The 26,084-nt window shown below is 52.0% G+C and overlaps 1 protein-coding gene and 1 long non-coding RNA gene across 2 annotated transcripts in view; one reads left to right on the forward strand and one right to left on the reverse strand.

The window, feature by feature from the left end:
• The window catches only part of Dnah17 (dynein axonemal heavy chain 17), a 116,825-nt gene extending 106,803 nt beyond the window's left edge, over nt 1–10,022 (reverse strand). Inside the window, exons 1-11 of the mRNA XM_003464779.4 lie at nt 9,950–10,022; nt 7,493–7,865; nt 6,058–6,251; nt 5,054–5,246; nt 4,749–4,848; nt 4,419–4,504; nt 4,100–4,225; nt 2,736–2,888; nt 2,540–2,626; nt 949–1,116; nt 606–722 (exon numbers count right to left, since the gene is read on the reverse strand). Of these exons, the coding sequence (XP_003464827.2) occupies nt 606–722; nt 949–1,116; nt 2,540–2,626; nt 2,736–2,888; nt 4,100–4,225; nt 4,419–4,504; nt 4,749–4,848; nt 5,054–5,246; nt 6,058–6,251; nt 7,493–7,837 (1,569 nt within the window). The 5' untranslated portion in view covers nt 7,838–7,865; nt 9,950–10,022. The remainder of the gene's footprint in view (nt 1–605; nt 723–948; nt 1,117–2,539; nt 2,627–2,735; nt 2,889–4,099; nt 4,226–4,418; nt 4,505–4,748; nt 4,849–5,053; nt 5,247–6,057; nt 6,252–7,492; nt 7,866–9,949) is intronic.
• Nucleotides 10,023–15,541: 5,519 nt separating this feature from the next.
• LOC134474341 (uncharacterized) lies at nt 15,542–17,763 on the forward strand. The gene is made up of 3 exons (XR_010045125.1): nt 15,542–15,788; nt 16,072–16,318; nt 17,232–17,763. It is a non-coding gene; the product is annotated as an uncharacterized LOC134474341 (long non-coding RNA).
• Nucleotides 17,764–26,084: the final 8,321 nt, after the last annotated feature.

The raw sequence follows: 26,084 nt of genomic DNA on the forward strand, positions 1-26,084 counted from the left end.
GAACAGGGCCCTGGAAAGAGCCCAACTTGGAACTCGGGCCCCTGGTTCCCTTACTCCTGCTGGCTGTGTGGGCAGGAGCAGGCGCCTCCAGAGTCTCTGTGTGGAAAGACATGCGTGGTGGGCAGAATGCGGGCTTTCATCACACCTGCATGGACAGGTTGAAACTCTGACCTTCACGGTAGTGATGAGGGGAGGCGGGGCATCCGGGAGGACATTGGGTCACCAGGGAGGGAGAACCTGGTTCTCTGTCCCTGCCACACACTCTGGAGTGGTGGTGCATGCCTGTGGCAGGAGGATTGAGTAGAGGGTCATCTGTGCACCAGGCTGGTCTATGCTGGTATAACTCTCATTCCTTTTAAGTGAGGAGGAAATGGAATCAAAGAAGAAGAAATGGAACTTTTTAAACTTAGCTCCTGCGTGCCAGTGAAACGGCTGCTGTTCTGTACCTGCTTCTTCTCTTCTGCAAACTCTCCCCAGTAACTGTCAGACATACCCAGAGTTCTGGGCCCGGGTGAGCACTGAGGCGCAGCCCCTCTTGGACCAGCCCTATAGATCTGGAGGGCTGGGATGGACACGCCTTCCACCAAGTCCACTCTTGGACTCACCTTTGCGGAAGACTCAATGGAGCTGCAGTCATCGAAGGCTTGCCCGAAGATCGTCGCCAGTCTCCTGTCCAGGTCTTCAATCTTGGTCTCAAAATCGGCATAATCATTGTCAAAACTCTAAAATAAATGAAACACAGGCTGCATGCGGGACAACTGGAAGGCTCTGCCTTACTGGGAGGCCTCAGGGCGCACAGCTACAGGAAGATGTCACCGAGGTGGGGCAGCTCCTCGTGCAGTTCCTGTGACAGCTTCTTAGACGTGTCAGGGATTGCACACTACCCACCTCCCTCCTGTGCTTTCCCACTCATGGGTCCCTGTTGGCCAGTCAGTGCCTGGGACCCACCGAGTCTCCTGGGTCCAGGGGATCGTATTTGCATTCGGCAAAGACCTTCACCAGCTCGAAGACCTCATCGTAGATCTGAGTCACCTGGTTCCCCAAAATGTTCCCACGCACTCCGCCCAGCTCAATCTTCTCCAGCTTCAGAAACTCAATAGCAGTTTTATAAAGGTCCTAGCAGAGGGAGAAAACAAAACACCCTGAGACCCCTCATCTCCAGAGCCAAACCCGAGGGCCCTGTCCCAAAGCCAGCTGTGACGCCAGTGGAACCTGTGTTCATCTGTGCTCAAGGTCTTTGGAGTGGCTCCAGCAGGCAGAGAGGGCACAGGAGGAGGGGAGTGAATCGCTTTCATGCCAGGATGCAGAGGAGAAAGAGGAGGTGAAGGTTGGGATCAGGACCTTGACCTCAACACTGGCTGACTATATCACGTTTCCCTGGGACCTCTGTCTCCCCAGGGACACCCAAAAGACACTCCACACTGGGAGGAAGCAGTTGATGATGAATATGGTATCCGTTCCACATCCTCTGCATCCTCTACCGAGCAGACTCTTCCTTTTCGAAGCTTCCCCAAGGACTCTAGCCATCGTGATACTTCTTGTTTGGTTTTGTTTTTGGGTACCAGGGACCAAACTCATGACCTTGTGCTTGCTAGGCAGGCACCAGAGCCACTGAGCTAAAACCCTCCTTTCTGCAACGCTTTTGGAGTCTCAGTTCATGACCCAGGCGTCTGCTTGGCATGTCACATGGAACTCATCCCCTCATCTGGTGCCCCTGTGTGTGACATTCCTGTTTCCCAGGAGAGATCGCCAAGGCTCCTGGAGGGCAACTAACACCTTGGCTCCTTTCACACCTCTCTGAGTCCCAGTCCCAGAGCCAGGCAGCATTTAGCTCCCAGTGCTCCTGTGGAATTGGGGTCCCTTTCCTGGGCCGATGCTATGCTTGGGATGTCCTTCCAAAGAGTCCAAGATGAGCCACACTGCCTTCCTTCCCAGAACTTCATCCTGACTGAATAGAACCGAGAGCTGCCCGGGCAGGAAACTTGACAGGGACCCTTCCTGTTCTCTGGAAGCACCTTCAGGGTGGATAAAGTTGTGGGGCCCTAAGCTCCGCCCCTGCTTCCTGGCCCCTGACACAGGCCTGGGAAAGGCCCATGTGTCCTGTCGGTATGAAATCAGTGCTCAGTGGCTGCAGGATTAGGGTCCCTCTTTTCTTAGGGTATGCACTGATTGTGTGTGAAGTTTAAAAAGAAGTCAAGCCATGCAGAAGATTAAAAAAAAAAAAAAAAAAAAGTAACACTCGGCAGGCCTTCCCACGTCAAGCTCCCTTTTCGGTACAGAAAACCAGGTCAACCCAGTAAGTCTTAATGGGTCGTGTATCACTTTGCCGCCCACACGGGACCTTTTAAAGCCTTCCTTTGGGGTAGTTTAGTCCCCTAACTCTGCTCTTGGCCTCCGGGCTTCCTGGCTAAGGTCATTTAACGTTTGTGGTGCTGGAGATGGAACCCCGAACTCCACCAATGCAGATGAGGCAGGCGCTCTCTGGCCCCAGTCAAAGGGCAAGTGAATGTGATGTCAAAGATCCGAATTCTGTTTTTACCTCGATGGTCTGGATGCGGTGGAAGAAGGCATTTATTCTGGAGAAGGCGAGGGAAGAAGGGAATTCCCACAGCACAGGCTCCTTGTCCTTTTAGCAGAGAGAGACAAGGACATGTTCGATGGCCTTGTCCCATTGCAGCTGTCCCGCTGCAGCTGCTGGCGTGGCCCAAGTGGCCTTGCCCACGTCCTGCGCATACCTTGAAGAAAAGCTTCATGTTGGCGCAGCAGAAGTCGTAGGCTCGGAAGAGCTCCTTCAGGACATTCACGGACAGGGAGATGCCACCCAGGACCTCCTCGATCTCACCTTGCAAGCCTTTCAGCACCTCGTCTGGACTCAGGAAGGTCCGCGTCTGGGATGGAAGAGCAGACGGACAGCCTGAGGAATGATGTCCAGGCACGGCAGGTGCAGCACAAGGAACCACCCCTCCAAGAGGCTGTGATACTTTTCTGACCCACGCCTTGTCCCCTGGGACATAGCACAACCCATGTGCCCACTGTGGGGCTACTTTTGGGAGACCGGGTGGCTTCGTGGACTCGGCTCTTTACCCTGTGCCAAATGTGCAGTTAAAATGGTTTTGGTTCCAGACACTTTGCCACAGTAGAGGTTGCACAGACCCCTGTCACCCTGCAGATGGGCTCCAAGCGCAGTTTTAATCTATGCAACCTCTGGGGTCGCAGCCCTTTGGCTCAGCTCTGGCAGCTGCTGACAGCTACGTGTGAACGGAAGAAGGGAAGAGAGCGTGTGCTGTGCAACTCAGGACGGAGGTGGCTCCAGATAGGAGCTGATAAACCTGCAAAGTGCCTGGCTGAATTTGAAGTGCTGTGTCTCTTGGGAGAAATCTCCTCCTCTGTCTCCTTCCCTTCTTATAGGGGACTGGCTGGGGGTCCTGAGGTAATTCTAGTCACTACTGGGAGCCTCATTTTGGGTTGGAAGATGCCTGCACCAACATTTTAGAGGCCTGCTATGAACAGCTGGGGTGTTGGGGATCAGGAATTGTAAACTGACATAGTGTCTGTCCTGGAGCATCCTTGCACCTCATTGTGGGCCAGTTTTGTTGTTGTTGTTGTTTGGTACCGGGAATTGAACTCACAACTTCATGCTTGCCAGGCAGGTGCTGTGCCACTGAGCTAAATCCCCTGGCCCGGTGGGCCGGTTTGGAAGTGTAGAGAAAGATCACCTTCCTCTAGGTCAGAGAGATCATCACCCTGGTGTGAGGACGGATCTTGGCTTGTGCCCTCGGCCATTTAAACTTGCCTGTTCTACCTCTGCCTCTGCACTGTTCCAGGAAAAGCACCCCACCACCCCTTCCCCTCAGCTGGCTAATAAAATGGAAATTCGAGGCCCTTTGCTCCTAGAGGGCAATTTGTGGTCTCAGGTCTCTGCCATGCACCCCTCTACTTTGTCTCTAGCTCTTTCCTTCCTTTCTCACTGTGCGCTGTAACCCAGGTAGGAGATGGTAATCCCTGCAGGGGTCTCTAATAATCCGGCTCTGTCCTAGGGCAGCCACGGAACGGAGAGGAAGGGGCCAGAGGACCCAGACGGGAGGGTCGTGGAAGTCACCATCTCGATGATCTGGTTGGAGAACTCCTGCAGGATGACGATGATCCTGGAGGGTGTGTTGTAGTGCTCGGAGGTGGCCCAGATGAAGCAGATGGTGTCCAGCACCTTGGCGATGAAGGTTGGGAGCTGGAGAGAGATGGACCCGGGTGTGTCTCAGCCTTCCCATTCCCAAGGCCTGGACATCCACAAGAGGGGATCCAGGGACCTTCTTCCTGGTGATGGGCAAGAAGCCTGCAGCCTCCCATATCCCCCAGTCAGGAGGTCCCCTGCAGATGCCCACACCCGCCCCACAGGAGCGAGTTTTCTCCTGCCCATGTACCAATGTGAAGTCAGCCTGCTCCATCTCCTCCAACGAGATCTTCAGAGGCTTCAGGTAGAGGACAATGTCACTGGCTTCCTTCAGCCCTGAGTGCAGCAAAAACAACATGGGTGGCTCCATTAGGGAGGAACAGTGCATCTCCTGGGCAGCCTGTGGGTCTCTTAGACCCATCACTTCAGTACACAGGCTCTTTCCCCGCAGAGGACTGAGCAAGCTTCTCATGGTGGAGGGGGATCTGCACTTTCAGGGCTGGGGACTGTCCCATCCCAGGCTCTCCCAGAAAGCATGGGCGGCTTCACCGGAGAAATCACAGCAGCATCTTGGGCTCACCTTCAGTGACATTCATATAAACATTCTGCAGAGCCGGCCAGTAGCAGCTCTTGGCTTTTTCTAGGATCTCGACTATTCTGTTCACTTTGGGTCTGTTCAGCTAGGAAGGAAAGAAGAACGCGGGTCTTTCGATTAAACCTGCAAACACTAAGACACGGGCAGTGAGACTTGGGGCTGCTGGAGCTGAGGGATTTAAACAGACCACCAAGGCCCCATGGGGTTCCTGCAGAGTCAGTGCAAGGACTTGGCCACTGACCACCAGGTGGCAGAAAGGCTCAGGCACTATGGTGGCACAGAGGCCCTACCTGCTCATGGATGCACTTGAGGTTCATCAGCCGGGTGTCCCAGAACTCGAACTCCACCCGGGGCAGCGGGTGCAGCCCGTCCAGCAGGGCCTGGGCCGAGTCCTTGCTCAGCACGTCCCGAATCTGATGGGACCAGTCAATGATGATTGTCTCAATGGCGTGTAGGAGGGAGTTGTCCATGGAAGAGGGGAGCCTGCCAAGTGCAAGGTTATGATGATACTCTCATGACTGTAGGCACGGGGGCCTTGTCGAGTCCTCAGCCTTCTGGGAGGGAGCCTCTCCAGCCCTTCACAGCATCCTGCGGCTGCTGGACCCCAAACCACCACCCACAGCAGAACACCTAATTTCACATCTCTGGCATCTCCCAGCCACCCCAAGGAAGCTGAAGAATTCTCCATCCCTCTGATAGGAAAAGACTTGAGCAAGCAGTGTCGGAAATGCCAGTCGTCAGAGGCAGGAGCAAGAGGGGCCAGGGTTTTGGAAGAAACCCTGTGTGAGAAAGCTCCACCCAGCAATTCTGTTGGGGCACCTTGGGGATCCGTGGAGGACATGTCCCATGAGCCCCCAGAGCTGACACCATCAGACACACATGTGTAAAGCAAGCTGTCACATGGGAAGCAGTTGCAAAAGTGGCCAGGCAGGTACAACAGGTCTTGGAGCCCTGGTATCCACCCACCGAGTCCCTTCCATTCCCCAGTGTCCTCAGTGCCTGTTCTTAAGCTGAGCTTCTCCTTATTGGCCACACCGTGTGGCAGGAACAGAATGAGGGCCTGGGGTGCATGTGGGCTCCCTGCTAGGTGCAGAAGTGCTCAGTAGTTGCCAGAGCTGGAACCCTAGTCGCGCCTCCCACTTTCCCGACCTTAACTGTCAACGCCAATCTAACAGCAACCTCTTGGCCCTGAGTGTTTCATCAGCTTCGAAACAGTCTGCAGTGACACCCGCTATCTGTCACTCTGGTCCTGACTCGGGTTCCTCTGGTCCAGCCAGGTGGTGGCCCTGCCTACCTCTCCGTGGAATCCATCGTGCCGTCTAGCCTTTCCAGGTGCTCCGGGATGGGCAGCAGTGTCTTCCCTTTGATCTTGCCCCCCATCACAAACATCTCATTCTTCAGCTTGTGCACCTGCTTCACAATGTCCTCGGAGACCACCTGGGGCCAGCCGAAGGTGTTCTCACTCTGGTTCAGCAGAGAATGGAGGACCTGCAAGGGAAGGCTGCTGTAGTTGTGCTGGGCCTCTGAGCTCAGCGGCCCTGAGCAGGTGAAGACCACTATATCTGCAGTTCCAAGAGAGCTAAGTCCTTCTCCCACACCAGCAGGAGGAGGGATACGGCTGTTTGGACCAGTGAGGACAACCTTGCTCCTGGTCTTTGCCATGGGCAGGTCTCCTCCAAGAAGGCACAGCCTACTCTTGCCACGGTACACACATTGGGCTGCAAGAGCACATGGCAATTGCCGGGAGTGCTGTGACAGATTGTCCCTAAAGCCACACGGCACACCCCCAACTCCCAGCACCTTGGGATGTGACTGCAGTTGGAGGCAGGGCCTTAAAATAGGGCATTTAAGGTAAAATGAGGTTCGTAGGGTGGGCCCTAATCCAAAGGACTGGTATCCTCGTAAAAATACATAGGACAAACAAAAGGACAACCATGTGGGCTGCTCCAGCAGCACATTTACAGAGGGACAATCATGTGAGGACGCAAGGAGAAGTCACTATCTGCAAGCCAAGCAGAGAGGCACCACTACCCGCCCCAACCTCAAATTCTGGCTTCCAGCACCGAGATGCTGAAGGCCCCGCATCCACAGGCATTTTGTAAAGCAGCCGAGCTGACTGAGACTGGCTCAGTGCTCCAGCCTCGGGCTGCGGAACCCCTAGCTCTTAGCCTCAGGTCCGAGAAGCCCAGCCCGACACTTGCTCTGGGCCTGCTGAGCAGCCCCTGGGTTCATGCATGTGCACAAGGCAGGGACCTGAGTCTCCATTCTGTGATGGCCGGAAATGTTAAGTAACTCAGCCTGGGCTTGGTGTTCCTCCTCACCACTCCACGCAGTGTGGGCCTGGGGGTAGATCAGTGAAAAAGAGGTGCAGAAAATGCCACTTCCCTTTCCCCTGGAACTGTGGAACCTACCTACTAGTTTGGGAAAAGCCCACACTTTCCCGGGCCAAGGCAGAGGCTATCCCCAGTCTGGGCAGAGACCACTAATATAACAGGGAGGATGGGGCTGTGCTGGGCTTCTTGGGCTCCAGCAGTATAACCCGGAGGCCTTGGGAACCTACCTCCAGGTCAGTCTGCATCTGCAGCCAGCTCAGAGGTGAGGCTGCTGCACCCAGAACCACAGGCCGCGTGTGGGGGACCTGCCCGCCCCGCCCTGAATGCCCGGAGTGAACGCCCATTCTCCTGAGCTTTGGAGCCACAGCTCGCTCTGGCCACCTCGGTCACACGCACCTCTTCTACTACTGCGATCAGCTGGTCCACGGGCGCAGGGCTGATGTCCCCATAGAGGAGGCGGGTCTTGTAGTTCTCCTTGTTGATGGTCTCTGGCTTTGTCTTGATAAAGTAAACACCTTTGGACTTCAAGGACTCTGGGAAGCCCAGGCAAGGGACAATCATGCCAGCAACATTGAGCGTCAATACCAACACAGAGACATCCGGTTTCTCGAAGAACTCTGTGAACATGGCTATGTTCTCCTCAGCTCCAATCAGCTTGCTCCACTTGTCTGGCTTGAATTTGAGGAGGATGGAAGCCACTTGCTCCAAGTACTCGAGTCTGACATCTTGCGTGATCGTCATCTCGATCCTTTCTTAACACCACCGACTTCTGCAAAATGAGCAGAGACCAGGCCACCTGTTTCCTGGACTTCCCAATTCCCACCCAGTGCCAGCACTATGTGAGACTGCTGTGCTAACCAAGCCCACAGAAAAGGGGCTCTTTGCAATCAGATTGTTTTCCACTGCAGGTGGGCTGGAGGGAGACAAGGCCGTGTCCCTGTGCTCAAGCCTGCCCGGCTCTGCTGCAGGGCCGGGGTAGTGGTGTATGCTCATGGGAGTTCTGATATAAACTTACTAGGCCAGAAAGATGAGAGAAAGAGACAGAGACAGAGAGAGACAGAGAGACAGAGAGAAAGTGATCATAGCTAGACGGCCCTAAAGCTGATGTGTAAGAAAATATAAAAGGAGAGGAAGGAAGGGGCTGCTGAAAGGGTCCAGGGTAAGACTTCGTCCTGGGATAGGTGAGAAGCACAGAAGAGGAGCGGCAGACCTCACTTCCAGGAGGTGAGCCTAGATCCCTTCATTGTAACCCCGGCCGAGATGTACCCCATCCTAACCACACCCCAGCTGTGACACTCCCCAGCTCTTCCCTGCCCTGTGCCCTGTCCCTTCTGCCTCCTCCCAGCCGCCACCTAATGCCCATAAAGCACGGAAACCTCATGTTTTGTACGACCCTTCCCACGCTGCTGGACACCCAGGGAAACTTCACCTTGGCTCTTCCTTTACCCACCGAGTTGAGGGGCCCCTTAAAGACCTTTCTGGAGCCCCAGAAGTGGGGCTTACTGAGCACCACCTTTAAGGGGATGCCAAAATGCTCAGTCATAAACACAGGGAGAATTGAATTATTTTTTAAAATCAAAGTTAATGCAAACAGATTCATTAGGAAATACCAACATTTCAAATAAAGACAACCAGGATGAGGTCAGAGGGGCTAATGTGCAGGGGCAAGGGGAGTCTGTCCTGCTTTTGCTGAAGGACAGGAGGTTGCACATGGGCTGTTCACCAGTCTAGGGGTCATGCAGCCCCTGATTTGGGGGGAACCTGAGTGCTTGTCTTGCTTGGGGCTCCTTGGCCCATCTGTTCCAAACCTGGCATCTGCCCACAGACAGTGTCAGCAATGCACACAGATCCGGGCCCATCTCTGCTGGAAGCTAAGTTTTCTAAGCGTGTTACTATCTTCTGGGCCCCCAAAGACACGGCTGTAAAGAGGTAGACTTTCATCCTCGGCCTTTGCAGCAAAACCCACCGTATTATGGGGAGCAGGAATGTACTCCCTGTTACTCCGATGATCTCAGATTTGCTCAGAGCTCAGACACAGGACAAATAGACGCAATGAGCAGCAGACACTTACAGTGGTCCGAGAGCAAAGCCCGTCTAACTCAGCCCCGTCTGTGGACCAATAGGGAAGGAATGCCACCAGGCACAGGGACCCCGCGGGAGGAGCCACGTGTTGTCAGCTACCCCAGAGGGCCCTGCACCCATTGTTGAATTAACCTCTGCTGGGATCTCAGAGACGGGTATCCTGACCTCTTCTAATGGTGGGGATCACAGGGAAAGCCCCAGCACTCTAGGGCCCCTTCCTGAACTCCTGCCAAGCTGGTGACATTACTGGAATTGAAAGGAACCGCCTCTGGTCCACTGATTTTATAAATTTGAACTCTTCACAAAGCCAGCTTCCGAGAATGGCATCACACTGGCCTCCTCCTAATCCCTACATAATCCAACATCTTTGGGATCCCCCAAATGTCTCCCTCCAGCTGTTATCATCTCAAATTTCCCCCATGGCATGTCCTGGAGTACAGAACACAAGGTGGTGGCAGTTAACAGTGCGCCCCCCCCACACACCGTGGTGCTTCTGGAGGCCGACGCACAGCCAAGGAGCAGAGAGGAGGTCTCTGCAGCTGCCCCTCAGGCTGGGGGCTTCAGGGAGAAGACAGTGGCCTCAAGAGCCCAGGAGGTGTCCAGGCTGGTGGTGGGGAGCCTACATGCTGGACTTAGACCCTGGGCTGCTGCAAGTGGGCAACAGAACCACGACTAGGTGAGCAGCAGTCCTCTGTCTACTGGCCTGGGCTCTGCCATCCCCCGAGGCTCCCTAGCTCTCCTCTGGTCACTAAACCGTTCACGGCCGCTCACCAGCTTCACAGAAATGCCTGCTCCTTCACAGGCGGGACACAACCCTCTGTGACACAGGAAAGAAAATGGCTGCCATTCCTTAAAGAACTGCAACTGCCACAGAACTTGGTCTCCTCAGGTCACCCGGGGCTTCTGGAACCTTCCCCAGTAGGAGCAGCATGGCGGGTGAGTGACTGACTGATGACCCCGTCCCCGGGGTGGGAAGGCTCCAGGCCGCAGCTGCCCAAGCAGCCAAGCTCGCTTTGCCTCGTTTCTGAGCATCTGGGCCATGTTGTTTGGTGGAAGGACAAAAACACGAGACTGATTTGCTGTCTGGTTAAGCGCTTCCTATTTTTCTGGCCTCCTCTGGCTTCCCTTCCTTTTATCCCTTCTTCTGGATTAACCCATTTTATCATTTCTATCTCTGGGCTGTAACCATCTTGGTTTTCACATGCTCTCGCTTCCCTCTCGGAGCTCACACCTCGAATCCTGGCCCAGCAGAGCGGGAGCCTCCTCCGCTCCTCTGAACAAGGGTGAGGGCGCTTGAGCTCTCTGACTTTGGTACTTTTGTTTCTATTCACTCTCCACTATTGAAACCCCAATATTGTATACATAATCCAAATACTGTAATTCTTTTTAGTTGACCTCATAATCTAGAAAGTTACATTTGTAATCCCATAGAAACATTATAGGAATTCGTGAGTTAATTCCAATCTACCACCTCCAGTGTAACCCACAATGAGAGTAAAGACACCAAGACATATTCAAAGTTATAGGCAGCTAAGGTCCTGAGTCTGAGCCAGGTGAGGATGTGCGGATAAAGATCCAAGGCCTCTCCTGGAGTTTATTATCTTGTGAAGAAGGGAATGGCTCAAGGATGAGTGACAGTGAGGGTGGCGGGAACTATGTAACCTGAGCTGGCCATCTGGGAGAAAAGCACCTTTGCACTATGCAGGGTGTGGGGGACAACTCCAGTGACTTCCTTTGGCAAAACAATTACTGCAACTTTGATTATTTGGAGACTCATTTCCTTATACCGATATGTAGAGAGCTGGCTGGGGTATTTCCTTCTCTCTTCAATTGACTCTAAGCATTGCAACTAAGGCTAGCCTAGGTGCTGGTATGCAATCTCTAAAGCCAACAGACAGTCCTGTCTCCTCTCATAGTGTTCTCCATGTACAGGATATGAGCACAGCGGGATGTTAGAGCCAGTCAGCTCCAGGAATGTCAGCTGGGTACAAGCCTCAAGGTAAAGAGGCTATTACTCTCTAGGGCACAAGAGTTTGCGTGTCAGAAACTGAACCATCAGCCCCCCAAAACAATTCCATTGTTACCTTAATTAGATTGAGTGAACTGATCCTTCTGCATATCTTTATCTCTGCAAATTACAGAGATGCCAATCTTGCACCTAGCCAGCCAGCTCAAGTTACTCACATAATTTCCTCCATCCTCACTGTCACTCATCCCTGAGCTACCCCATTCTTCACAAGACAATAAATTCTGGGAGAGGCCTGGGATCAGGGCCTTTGTCTGCACATCCTCACAGGGATTGGACTTACGATCCCTTGGCTACCCTTAACTTGGAATATGTCTTGGTATTTTTACTTTTGCTGTGGTTTGCATTGGTGGTGGTAGTTTGGAATTAATTTACTGGGATTCCAATAATGTCTCAATGGGATTTCAAATATAACTTTTCGGATTGTGAGGAAAACTAGAAAAAGGATTACAATACTTGGATAACTGGTACACAGTATTTGGCATTACAATACAGGGAGACTGATACGCAGAAGGACCAGCGTGCATAATCCAATTAGGGTGTTTTAAGAGGCTGTTGCTTCAGTTTCTGATATGCAAACTTCTGTGCCCTGGGGAGTCACAGCCTCTTACTTTGAGCTTGTACCCAGCTGACATTCCTGGAGCTGACTGGTTCTGCCATCCTGCTGTGCTCAGTCCTCTACAGAGAGCGCTATGCAAGGAAATAGGAACTGGCCTTATCTGCACCACTTAGAACCATTGAAGGCAGAATGGAACAGCGTAGCCCCTCTGCGCGTATCCGTACAAGGAAATAAGACTCAGTTTAACCGAGTCGCAGCAGTTGTTCTGCACTCAAGGAGAGGTGCCCCGCCATCTTCTACACCCATCATTGTCCAGTTTCTGTGGGTATGGGTCAGAGATTAGTGCATGGCGAACCAGCCGCACAACTGAGCAAGACCTGTCCAATCATGGCCGAGACGCACCACAGGACAGCTTCAGAGCCCTGCGTGGGACAGCCTGGATCAGACACTAAAAGAAGATATAAAAGATGGGGCTATTGACTTTGCTGCCACTGCCCTCTTATTGTGCAGTGACCTGTCCTGCGTGCAGGATGTGTCTTCTCTTTTCTCTTTCTCTTTAGTTTCCTCTCCTTTTCTTTGATAAATGTTAAGCTGTTACGTTCATTGGTTATCTCTGTCTTTGAATGGGATGAGAGTCTGCACCTACTGAACACCTCAGCATTGGACAAGAGACAAAGCTGGGTACCACAGAGTAAATAGCTGAAAAGAGTTTATTTTGCTCAGAGTTCTGAAGGCTGGAAGCCCCAGCACACTGTGCTGGCAGCTGGGGAGGCCTCTCGCTAGGGCATCTCGCAGCAGAGGGTGTCCTGTGGGCAGTCTGAGTGAGTGGTGGTGAGAACTTGTGTGGATAACGAAGTGACTCCACGCGAATCTACCAGTCTACTAATAACCTCCCCCAAAGCCCATCTCACAATACTGCTGCCTTGGGGGCTGGGGATTTAGCTCAGCGGCATAAGCGCCTGCCTTGCAAGCAGGCAGTCGTGAGTTTGATCCCTGGTACCGAAAAAAAACGAAAAAGACAAAAAAAAATTTTTTTAAAAAACAATACTGCTGCTTGGGGACCGTGTTGCGGCATATGAAATGGAGGGACACGTGGCAACTGTCTCAACGGTCATACCTTTTAGTTCTAAATCCCACTGTGTTGGTATTTAACATGTGTGAGCCCTCACCTCCACCATAGGCGCCATTTCTTTTTTCTTCCTGTGTCTCTGAGTTTCCACCAGCGTCATTTTCCTCTGTTTCTCTCACTGTTTCACCTCCATCTCTGGAAGGGGGGAAGAGTCACCTCATTTCCTGGAGGCCCTCTCAGAAGCCCACTGTCCCCTAAGCTTAGCAAACAAGCTGAGGATGGCCCCGCTCACCACCTCAATTCCTCACCGTTGTACCAGGGCTTCTAGCCCTGAAGCTTAGGCAAGAAAGTAAGAGGAATTCAAGTTGGAAAGGAAGATGTAAACTCTCTACTCACGATGACATGATCTTATATGTAGCAAATCTTCAGTAACTCATAAAATAACTAGTAGAGCTAATGAAAGAACTTGATGAGGTTGTGGAATGTGAGAATGTTTTCTTTGAAAGATGGAGTCTGGCTGTGTGGCCTAGACTGGCCTTGAACACCTAGACTCAAATGAGCCTTTGCTTCAGCCCTTGCACAGCTGGGACTACAGGTGTACACTATTGGCCCAGCCAGGGTACAAGATTGACATACAAAAATTAACTGTACTAGATACCTATTTTTAAAATTTTATTTTAAAGAGAATAAAACCAAACAAAATAAAACAGAGATAAAGCCAATCAAAACAGAACAGTGAAAGTGACACAGGATTTTGAAGCAGGACAATAGGAAACCAACAGTGGCTACTATATTGCTTCTTGTTATCTTCAAAATTGCTGCCCGTACCATCAGACATAATAAAATCAAACAAAAGAGTACAGAATAAAACCAGTCAAAACAGAACATTTAATAAAACAAAACAATAAAATGGAAAAAAACAAAACAGTGAGAACAATATTGGATTTCAAAGACAAGACAGAAGAAAATCCCCCATAGTTGCTGTATTGCATATTGTCCCCTCAATAGATGCTCTAGGCCTGCAAAGTCAATCAAACATTACAAGCAGTAACTTGCTTTTTGTACCTCAGGTGCTAACAACTCAACTTGTGTTCCTCCAAATCAGCTAATTGCTTAAGAGGTGGGAGTGGAGATGTTCTTGTCTCCCAGTCCATGCAACTGGTTGGCTTATAGGAAGAGCCAATTAGCTTCTTCTTTCTCCTCCGGGGACCTGCAGGGTTCCCTGTACTATACATTATGATGAGCAACCCAGTGATGAATTCAGAAAGTAACGTCCATGTGACCTCCTTACTGTCCTTTAACCCCATTGTTAGGAAGGGGAAGAGAGACCTGGAGAGAAGTAACATAGTTTCTTAATCCAGAGGTCTCTCACTCCTCTTCTGCTGGAGCCCTGTTGGTCCAGCCTCATTATGTGCCACAGCTAGCTGCAAGGGAGGCTGGGAAAGGTAGTTTCTAGCTAGCATCCGTGTGACCACTTGGACTTGGAGTGCTAATGAGGGAGCTCCTGTGGAATATTGCCAGTTTCTGCCACACTGGCCTAGTTCCATCCCCCGAGCTCAAAGCTGCTCCTGGAGAGGCTTACGGACCCCTCAAAATCAATGTGTACAATACTGGCCTCTCCCCACTCCCACCCCCACCCCCCATCTCCACATATTTGTCTTCCTTCTGGACTCCCTGGCTCTGTCCAACCAGGACCCTGACTTTCACTGGGTCTCTGACCTCAGCCCACTTCCCTCCATGGCTGCTGATCCCCAAGCCACTCAAACCTATTAGGGCCTAAGGATACGCTCATTCACTTCTCTACACCTGTGCTTTTCTCCCAGCAGCCCATTCTCGGCTCCTTTTAAAAGGCATCTGTTATGACAACACCCCACTTCAAACCCACTAACAGCTGACTGATGCCCACAGGAGGGAATGCAAATCTCCTGGGTGGACCCATAGGGTTTGGCCCCTGCCTCTCACTCCTCAGCCCTGGTGCCACTCCAGAGCTGTGCTCTGACCATATTGGCCTCCTTTCAGCTCCTGCACTGTGAGGTCTTCTGAGCCAGCCTAGAATCCTGCACAAAGGCTTGTATGTACACACGCATGTGCGCACACATGTGCACACACACACCTGTAAGTCCCACTTGCCCACAGAAGACAGCTGAAGTGCTGTCCGCCATAGGCCTTGCCGTCCCTGCTAAGCTCTTTTAGTCCCTACGCCCCTCTGCACAGCACCACCACAGCTGCAGTTAGTCAATCACACAACAGAACACCAGTCACTTGCTTCCCTCCTGGGGCCCAGCCCTTGGGAAAAGCATGGTCACAGCAGGCCATCAACAGTGTCACCAGAGAACAAAGGATGTCAGAAGTCCTGCTATAAAAATCTCTTAGGCTTCACCTCACGACATATTTCACCCAACAGAAACTGAAATGCACCACCCTGTAGCTCCCACTACACCCACCTGTGCTTCCCCAGGGTCTCAATGTCCAAGAGCCCAAGACACCAAGGACTGAACATCTAAAGGTGATGTGGAGGACTTGGTGGGGGTGGGGGGAGGGAAATGCCCCAGGCCCTCCATCTGTGTTGTCGGGGCTCTGTCTAGCATGGAGGAACCTGTCACCCCCCAACCTGTCCCAGGCCACTGCTGCGGGTGGAGGAGCACCACAGCCTTCTGTAAGGATGCACAGTCCACATCGCTGTGGAGCATGAGGTCCTGGGGAGGAGGCCAGAGCAATGCATGTGGACCATGACCCTTTCCTCCCAAACCTGAGACAGGGGCGCGGTGATGGGCAGCTCCCATCCTCCTGTGGGGCTGCCTGTGGGAAACCACTCACTCATTTCCTGGCTCCTGACAGTCACCACATGTGCTGGAGGCGGGGACAAGCGGAAAGGGCTGCTTTGCGTTTGGTTCCTGATGGGAAGCATCAAAGCTGTTCCCCGTCATTAACTATGATTGCAGGACAATTTCCCTTGGTGAGTACATTTGCAGCCAGAGGGGGGCCAAGCCATCTGGGTCTCATCAGTCTCCCCCTACCCTGTCTCCCCTCTGTGCTGGCCCAGCCCCGCATCCTCACACTGAGACCTTTAGCCTTCTACCTGGTCATGTCCTTGCCCGTGGTGCTGACTCTCAAGGGAGGCTGAGCCCTGAGCAGCCAGGCTGACCCAGCAGGGCGGTGGGGCCAGAGAGAAGCCTCCAAGTTCATGGCAAGGGCAGACGCAGTAAACGAAGGCCTGGGGACCTTTTCTCTGCTTGCAGTCCCAGGTGCAGCCATATAGACTGCGACATGCAAGGAGTCCAAATGGCCCACATAGAAAACAGGTGTCAGAGTGAGGGCTCTGGCTGCACTGTCCGGGGAGAAAGGCTGTGTGTGACACCGTGTGCAGGGAGCAGTGAAGGACACAGCCTCTCCGTCACAAAGAGACAGAGGGGCTCAGCACTACCTCCAGGGAAGACCTGAGCTCCATTCTCAACACACCCAGGCCAGCCCAACGGACAGTGGCAGGTAGAGCGTGGGCGTCCTACGGGGACAAAGACTAAGTGGGGACTTTCCAGAGCTGGGCTCTTGCTGAAGCAAGACAGGGGACAGTGAGCCCTGGGTTGTACTAAGAGCCGGGGTGACACAGCAGGACCTCTCCTACGGCCAAGGGTCCCAGATGGGGCCAAAATGGCCTTGAGCCGGGCTTGGCAGCCTTGTCTAATGCTGGGACAAGGGCAGCCTCAGTCTGCCATCAGTCTGATGGGGACGCCAAGTTCGGGGGAGCAGCCAGGGTTGTCACAGGGTGCTCCAGGTCAGGGCGTTCCTTCCCTGGAATGGGTCTATTCTTGGGGGTCTGGCATCTGCAGCCCTTCACACAGGACCCCTGTGGCAGGACACACAATGTCACAGAGCCTGATCCCTGCGGCCAGTTCCCTGTCCACAAGAACCAGCAGGGGGCAATACTCACTGAGCTGATATCCACCAAGGGCCGTGACCACCCAGCTGTGCCTTCCCCACCTCTGCCACACAAGTTTTGTTTGTTCCCAGAACTGTGGTGCTGTGCTATGTATTTTTATTAAATAGACGATAAACTTACTTTTATGTTTGCATGCTGGAGATGGAACCCCAGTTCCAGAGCTCTGCTGCACCCTGGTCCTTACTATCCTCACACAAGAGAGCAGGAGTGGAGCCCGCACTGGCCGAGCCACGCCCCAGCCTCCTCCTGAGCATGGCTGGACTGCTCAGTGAGCGAGGCCCTGGATGCAGCCTGAGACCCAGACTCCAGGCTGGGGCCCAGCCATCTGTATTTCATAAGCTACTGCAGGCTCAAGTTTGAGGATCACTGATTCAGAGTGAAATTTTGGTCTCTGTGTTAAATAAATTCACCTGAAATAGCCATGCTGCTCAGCCAGCAAGGTCTTCTGGGTTTTCTTTCCAGGTGATTGTCTACATTGGAGGAAACCCAGGTCACCACTGCAGCCTGGTCAGCAGCCTCTCCATGGCCTGGGAACCACATGGCTCAAAGCTGAGACTCTCTTCTCCACAGCCGGTGGGGTCACCAAGAAGACTTCAGAACCACTGGGGTCCGACGATCAGGGCCACGTGTGAAGGTTTTCAAAGCTCCGGTGTGGGTCCAAACACAGGCAGGGTGGGCATCCTTGGTCAGAGGTCAGTGGCCCTCAGAGGTGACTTCGGCTACCCTTGACCCACTTCAGTGGAAAATCCTAATAAAATGGATTAGAAATGTGGGCAGATTGACTTGGAGACAGATAACATGCACGAGGGGGTAGGCCAGGTCATATCTGGGGACTCAGAGTGCAGAGCAACTGTCACCAAGCTCTTGTGGCTTCGGCTCATTCATGGGTCAGACCCTGGGAGACCCTCGGTGCCCTAGAGGAGCCCTGTGCAGCCTGGTCCTGCTGCTCCTGCATTCTCTATCCAGCATCTCGGGGGTAGCAGTGTCCCCCACTCAGAATTCTCACATTACAGCTCAGCTCCTGCCAGAGACCCAGAAAGATCAAACATTTCTTGCCTAAAAGGACAAAGACATCTTCCTTTTGAAATATTTTTTAAAGACCTAAACTGTGTCACAGAATCCTCTTCCCTTTGATAACTTAGACTACAGTTATTCATGCTAGAAAGAGACATCTCCCAAATGGCAATCGAGTGACACAGAATCAAGACAGTGGCAGGGGGTTGCTGGGCCCGGCCCCAGCCCAGTTCCCAAAGCAATGCCCTCCTGCGCTGGCCTGGCTGTTACCTCCAGCCTTGTTTCAGAGTGAGGCCAAGATTAATTCTGCCCTTCAGGGGAAGGGAGAGAGTGATCACGTAGCCAGGGGCTCTTCCCACTTTGTTTACAAAATTAAATGTGCCTTGAATGTAATGAGTCAGGAGAAGCAGATTCGCATGGAGTCTGGAAATGAAATTTCCTGTCTAAGGTTTGACTCAGGCCGCTCTGTCTGGAATTCTACCCCAAGGACATCCATTCCACTGTAACAGGGCCAGTCCCCGCGGAGCTCCGGAGAGATTATCCAAAGCAGACCGGAAACGGTGGGGCCCAAGGGCGCCACTCTGACTCCTGAGCTCACCACCACCAGGCTGGTGCAATCCAGAGTTGCAAATTCATCATCAAGGCACCACTCCTATGTGCTGGCCGTCTTCCTCTTCCCCAAAGGCAGCTCTAATAAGGAACTGGGCGTCTTTATGGTCTTCCTTTGCTAGCACAAGAGGAGACTAATTCAGGGCAGCCACCATCCTCATCTTCCCAAGAACGAGGTGGTCTCAGGACCAGGGATTTTCGGTCTTAAAACTGAGAAGTCCCAAGCAAACCCAGACTCGTTTGTGACCCTGAGGTTGTTGCTGCCAGCTCCAGCTAAAGCAGGGGCTGTGTCCAGCAAGGGCGGAGACAGGGGCTGGCTGTCTCCCGTGGGGCACACCAGGGAAGCAGACGAGTTCCTTCAGGTGCCAAGAGGACAGGGAACTTTCCTACACCTCCCCACTGGTAACTGGAGGCGTCGGGTTTGGGACTTGATTTTTTGACACCTCAAAGGGAAGTGGGATCAGCCCTCAAAGGGGTCACTTGGCTGGGAAAGTCTTACTGAAGGCCCACAAGCCCCAGCACCTCCTGGGACCAGCTTGCCTGGAAACCAGAATCTCAGGCTCCACTGGGTGACTCGGCTGATCCCAGGTTTACAAGCACAACTAGACTGTGAAGAGCCCTGCTCCCCAGCACCTGGGAAGGCCGGGAGGTGCTGGAGTCATTGCTGAGAGTTTTAACAGCCACAAGAAATTGGTACATATGTCTGCCCAGGCTGTAAGCACAACAGTAAGATTCCAGCAACCGTTCATGTATCTTTGGATAAAATTGGGAAATAAATTAATTACTTACTACATGAAAAACATTTTTTTTTTTGAGACAGGGTTTAGCTATGCAGTTCGGGCTGGTATTGAATTTACTATGTAGTGTAAACTGACCTGGACTCACAGCAATCTTTCAGCCTGAGTCTCATGAGTGTTGGGATTATAGCTGTGTGCCGCCACACCTGGCCACACAAAAGACATCTTTAAAAACAATGCTTTTGTTTTGTTTTGAGACAGGTCTTGCTATGTAGTTCAGGCTGGCCTTGAACTCGATATGTAGCCCAGGCTGGCCTTGAATTCACAATTCTTCTACCTCAGCCATGCAAGTGCTGGGATCATAGGTGTGTGCCACCATGCCTGGCTAAAACAATGTTTTTAAAAAGCCACAGCCACAAAGTGTATGTGAAATCATATGAAACAGGTAAAACCAGAGTGAAAACTTGAAGCTGTGGCTGCCAGGCCAGTCAGTGAGTTTGCTATGGGGAGGAGTGTTCTAGTAAGAGAAAGAGCACATGGCGTGTGCACCAGCCGCTCCTGGCAGCTAAGCTTAACGGCGGCTCACAGGGGACATTTCCTGGCATGGCTGTCACACTGCTGTTTCCTAGTTGAAACAGGGAGGGGACTTGATGGTGAGGAGCTAGGGCATCTCTGCACGTGGCTCAGAGTGTTATTATTATTGTTGTTGTTGTTAGTTTGAAAGCTTCCTCAGTGATGTTCTCTCCGAGATGGGAAACCAAGCAAGACCACTGCCAACACTTCTACTTATCATGGTGCAAGAGATGCTACCAGCAACTCAGACCAGGAAGAGAACTCAGAGGCATCCCATGGCTGCTGCCAGAGAGAGAGAGATAACAAGAGCATGGATGAGGGAGTGTGGAACCGTCACGAAGCACTGGTGGGATATAAAGTCATTGTCCAGGAGGCCTCACAGTGACAAAAGCAGAGCTATCACACGACCCCACAGCTCTATCCTCAAGTATAGTCGAAAAGAATGAAAATGGGCACAGAGGTGGGTAGCGCCATCAGTGTAATCACCAGAGGTGGGGAGAACCTGCGGCACCTGTGGGTGAGCAGAGACAAACATGCTCTGTGTGCGTGAGGGATGTTGCTCAACCCTAGGAGGAAGCTGATTCACCGTGCAGCACAGTGAGCTGGAAACCTCGCGGGAAGCTGTCGCAAAACACCACATCCGATCGATCAAGAACTATGCAGAAAGAGGCAGCTGTGGAGATTAGCGGTGATCTGGGCTCGGGAGGTGGGGCACCAGAGAGCAAGAGCTCAGTGTTTTTTGAGAGGTACGGAAATGTTTTAAACACGGTCGTGGTAGTGGTTCATGGCTTTGTGAATCTGCTACAAATCATTGAATTGTACACTCTAACTGGATTAATTATACAATGTGCAAATTGCATCTCAATAAAACTGATCTTTTTAAATGAGGTGTCCATACTGGAAAGGAAGAAATGAGACTGTCCCTACTTGCAGATGACCTGATGATGTACCTAGAAACTGTTTAGGAATCTGCCCAAAAAGCAACACAACTATTAGCAAATTTGGCAGCTGGTCTAGATACAAGACCAACATACAAAATATGCAAACAATACAACAATCATGCAAATCTATATTCCTGCATGTTAAAAATAAATACTGGGAACATGGACTTTTTAAAATGCTGCATACACACACACTTTAAATCATGGACATATATATTATTATAGGATATTTGCAAACCTCTGTGCCAGCCCCTCAATCTTGACGCTACTGACATTGTCACCTGGACTGTCCTGGGCATGGTAGGCTACCTGGCAGCACTCCTGGGCCCCACCCACCAGCTCCCAATAGAATGCAATTGTGTTTCCCCCAATTATACGACTGTGACAACCAAAAATGCCTCCTTTACCAAATGTCCCCCAGAGGGTGAAAGCCACCCTTAGTGGAGACTCACTGACACTGAAACTTGAAAATTTGGCAAGGGAAACAGAAGATGGTGGAGAGAACAGAGCGAAAGACGTGCTGTGCCTGGGTCCGAAGGCTCCGAACTGTGGAGCGATCAGATCTCCCCAGATCAATCAACTCTCCCCAAATTGATTAGTAGGATCAATGCAACTAGAGTCCTGTTCCCAACAGACATTTCTGCAGATCAGCAGTCAGGCTGCCCGCATTCACGGAAAGAAGCTAATGTGTCCAGAACCGCTCCTGGGCAGCCTGACCTCCAGCCTCCTCCCTCGGCAGCCCTGCCACAGGTGTCCAGCAGCATCAGCTCTCAGAGTCAGGAAGAGGCCAGCTGGGTGCCGGCCCCTCACAGCAGAGCCCCTGTGTACCTTTTCCCCCTGAGCCCTGGTCTCTTGCTGGTGCTTGAGCTCGGCACCGTCCTCAGCTGCTCCACCTGCACCTGCTTCTTAGGGTCTCAACTCAAGCTGTCACCTTTGGGATGAGAGATCCATTCTGTAGAGTCTAGAGTCTGCTTCAGCCACCCCAGGCCTGATTCTGAGCCCCAAGCAGAGCAGCCCAGCCCCTCAGGGTCTCTGACCTCTGGATGTTGAACAGCAATGCTTTCCCCAGCCGATCCACTCAAAGCAGGAAGGGTGAGAGGACACCCCCACTTCTTCTTATCTGTCCTTGAAAACAACTAAAAACAGAATTCTATTTAAAGAGCAAATGGTAACATCAATGTCCGAATTTAAAAGGACGCTTTCATATGAGCTGGAGAGACAGTCTCCAACTAGACCCGGGGTCTGCTGGGGCAGGGGACAGCAGAGGCATGGGCAGGCTGCCACCCACCAAGATTTGTGGATGCTGAGCTTGGTTCTCTCACCCCTGCTGTAGGCAGGGCTTGTGAGAACAATTAGAATTTATAATATTGTTTTAGGATAGTCATCGAGAGTTAAAAAGTGCAGGAAAACTGTCTACAGCACTAAAGATCCAGAATATTTAGCCAAGGGCCTGGATCCCACAATAATGTCCTGCATAAGTCCAGCTGAAGACCCAGAGCCCATGACAATGCCTCCCACGAGTCCAACTGGAGGTCTAGAGCCCTGAGAAGGACTCACGCCAGTCTGTTTTATGGATCCATGCTGGGAAGGCCCAAAGGTCAGTGGTGGAAGCCAGGAAGTCTATGCCAGCAGGGTGAAGGAGCTGTGCCAGTAAGCTGAGGGTTCTGCACTGGAGCCAAGAAGCAGTACTCAAAACAAGGACCAGGGCTATCCTGAAAAGCACCACAGCCATCCTCAGCAACACAGAGGCCCCGAGCTCCTCTGACAATAAGAACAGTCAAGCACACCAGAAAGCCAGTGTGACAAGCTTCTCCTGGAGATTAAACAGCACGCACCTTCCCCTCTGCAGCCAGGAAGCAATGCTCCATGTGAGGACCAGAGCTCCCTGCAGTGAACCTCAGCTGCTCTGTGACAAGGTCTGAGCTCCTCTGATAATACGGTCAAACTCACACTGGGGAAGCCAGTCATGACGAGCTCCTCCAGGTGAACCAACGCCTCAAATAGCAACGCATAGGAAAACTTACAACACCTCGCTAGTCTTCTCCACGTCTCTATTTATGCTGGCAACTTTCCTCAGGTGGAGCATCTATGCTCAGCATCATGCTAATTTAATTCAGCTGACCACCAGTTTTTAATCTAACACGCCCATTGACCTTGGGGCCCCGAGAGAGTGACAGCTCCAAGACTCTTCTGCTCCTAAAACTTCACACGCACAGTAGCTCTTCTGCTGACCAAGCTGCCTGGCCCCAATCCTTCTTGCAACCACCCTAAGACTTTGCCCAGGTTGCGGGTCACGGGTCCCCATGAGCTCCTCTTACTTCCCCAATTTCCAAAGCCATGTCTGGGGCCTGTGAGGACAGAACCATGTGACTCCCAGGCCTGCTGGTCACATCTGCTCCCACACGAATGGCTTCCTGAGACCTTCCTGCTCTTGGCTTTTGTAGACTGAGGCCTCTGAGTTCCTTGGCATTGCAGAAGCTATGAACATACAGGCTCTGGCTGGTGCTTATTGGGTTAACCGACGGGCCATCCCAAACCGTTCCCAAAATTCCCAGCTTACTCAGAACTCATAGAGGTCAGCAAAGAGGTCCGGGAATGGCCCAGATTGAGTACTTTATATGTGGTCTCCTGGCAACCACTGAATTCAGCTGCAACGATCTAAAACATCCGTAGACAATACATATGCATGGGCATGGCTGTGTTTCAATGTAACTTTATAAAAGTAGGCAGCAGGCTAGCGTTTGGGTCCACTTTGGTCACCTGCTCTTTGGGAGAGGTGAACCCCTGTTCCTAAACTGTTCCTCACCTTTGCTTTCTCAGAAACTTTATTTGCAACTGCCCCCCCAACTCCGCGCACACGCGATTTGTCCTCCCTCTCTCCCAGGTCCCTACCAAACTGTAAATCTGGGGTAGTATAGATGTCCCCATCTCAGTGCAGCCCTCCCTCCCAAGTCACTCTGCTGGAGGCCTGGGTAGAGCCCAGGCCCCAGGCCCAGGTGGCTGGGGGTGAGGGTGGGGTGGGGTTGTGTGTGTGCTCAGGGACATCAGGAGAAACCCCGCCTGCCGCACATCCCGTAACAAGACTCTTGCCTGTGGGCCGGGGCTGGGCTGTCCCAGCTCACTGGGACAACTACTTCACAGAATGATTGGGTGCACCCAGGGGTCCCAGAGGTTATAAATAAATCTTCTTTTTTGCTCATTGCCAGGACTTCTGGGTAGCAGCAATTGTACCATTTACATCCCCCAGGGGCTCGGCTCCCCCATCCCCACGGGCAGCTGCCTCCGCCAGCTGTTCGGCTTTCTCTTGGAAGCAGAAACCAGAGTTCTGAGGCCCTCGGATCTCCCCCATCCCTCACCCCCCCCAGCAGTGCCTCCCCAATGACCAGAGGGGGCTGGGGGGTCCACACCCCACCCGTGCTTTGCTGCAGACTGTCATTATGGATGACCTGAACCTGAGCTGGGCCCTGACACGTGTGTGTATTTGAGAATGAACTGTTTTCACACAGTGCAGGACTCATGTCTACTTAATGAAACACATTAAAAGAAAATTCAGAAGGATGACAAGATGAAATAAAATAGGAGCTTCTATTTTTAAGTCTAATTTTTAGTTGGACGAGAAACTTTGTCATTAAATGTGTTTTTAAGAATAGTTAAATATTTCCCGATCTGAAGGTCCAAGTTGTTTTTAGGGGTTTTTTAATTTAGGTTTTTTGAGGTCAAGATTACTGACAAATACATGCAGTCACTGTGTGATGTCCCAGTTGAAAGTGGGGCACTGCTGCCACCCCAAATTTCCTCCTCCCCTTCACAGCCACAACCCCTGGCAACCCTACAATTTACCTCTTCCAGAAAGCGCCATTTCCACTTCATCTTCCTCCCTTCCTTCCTTCCTGCTTCTTTCTTTCTTGCCGTGCTGGGCTGGTTCTGGAAGCCAGCGCCTTGTTCATGACAGGTAAGTGCTCACCCTCAGGTACACTCCCAGCCACTTTGGCTAGTTGGGGGTTTTATTTTTGAGACCAGGTCTCTCCACGAAGTTCAGACAGGCCTTGAGCCCCCTGAGTGCTGGGATTCCAGGCATGCACCACAATACCCAGCCAACTTTAGCTGTTTTGGATAAAGCTTTTATCAACATTTACATTTGGATCTTGTGAACATTTTTTGTCCACTTCTCTTCGATAGGATTTCCTGGATCATTAGAATTACTGGATCGTAGGATAAGTGTACATTTAACACTGGAGAAACTGCTGAGCTGCTAAGGTCACTCACCCTCATGAGAAGTCGGTAGAGTCAGCCTTTTCACTGTTTCATTTTTATTTTTTTTGAACCAGCCTTTTTAAATGCTAGTCATCCTCGTAGATGTGCGGGAGTCCCCTCGTGATTGAAAGAGCCCACACGCCCACCATGGTCATCAGCCCATGTCTAATTTTAATAATAAAACACGAATCTTGGTGGCACTTTTAGGCACTGCCAGCTGCAGACTGGGAAGCAGATACACACTTGGCGTTGCTCGGAAACGTGGGCCTTTCCATAAAGTTTCCACTGGCCCCTGGGCGCTGACCCCAGGAAAGCAAACACCTGGCAGATGCCATGCTGATGATCGGAGAGACTAGCACAAGCCTGAGGACACACCAACAGTGCTGGAGTGTTTTCAAGTGAACCACAGCACTGCAGCAGACATGGGTGTTTGGTACAGTGATTTTTCTACCTGTGGCAGCTATTAACACCACGCAGTTAACAGAGCATAAGTTTTAGAATGAACCACTAAAAAGTGGTGCAGCTACTAAAACATTCAGGGAGATAAAATGGGACCAGAAAAAGCACACAACTTTAAAGAAAACAGGAAAAGGGCCGGGGGTTTAGCTCAGCGGTATGAACGCCTGCCTAGCAAGTGCAAGGTCATGAGTTCGATCGCCAGTACCCACACACAAAAAAAGAGGGAGAGGACCAGAAACAAATGGAATGTGCAGGGCAGAAGGGTTAGAGCCAGCCCCTGGAGGACTGCGTCGTGCACGGCAGGAGCACAGGGAGAAGCTTCCAGTGGGTGAGAGAGGGGCTAAAGTTCTGATTGGGAGCTTTGGATCTTTTAACGCCCCCACGTGAGAAAGTGCCAACCATGGCTGTGAAGTGTGATCTAGACAGCAGCACCCACTAGTGAGAAAAGCTGCCGGAGAACATTTAACATGGTTTAGAATCCCTACTGCAGTAAAAGACACATGGCTGCGAATCCCCTCTACGTGGCACACACGGACCCACTGGCCTGGCCCCCTGCCCAGCGGGTCTGGGAGTCCTCTTTTGGGTGTGGTTAGCGGAGGGCTCTCGCTGCCTCCACATTCTGAGCTCACTGAAAGCACTGCCCTTTCGTGGCCATCTGGGCGTTAGGTGACCTGGCGCCAGGTCAGGTGAGCCGGCGGGTGAGGACCCCGCATTGCGTTCCTACCTGA

Source organism: Cavia porcellus, unplaced genomic scaffold (assembly GCF_034190915.1).
Source record: "Cavia porcellus strain 051 isolate PalLab524CR breed Dunkin Hartley unplaced genomic scaffold, mCavPor4.1 scaffold_32, whole genome shotgun sequence".
NCBI lineage: Eukaryota > Metazoa > Chordata > Mammalia > Rodentia > Caviidae > Cavia > Cavia porcellus.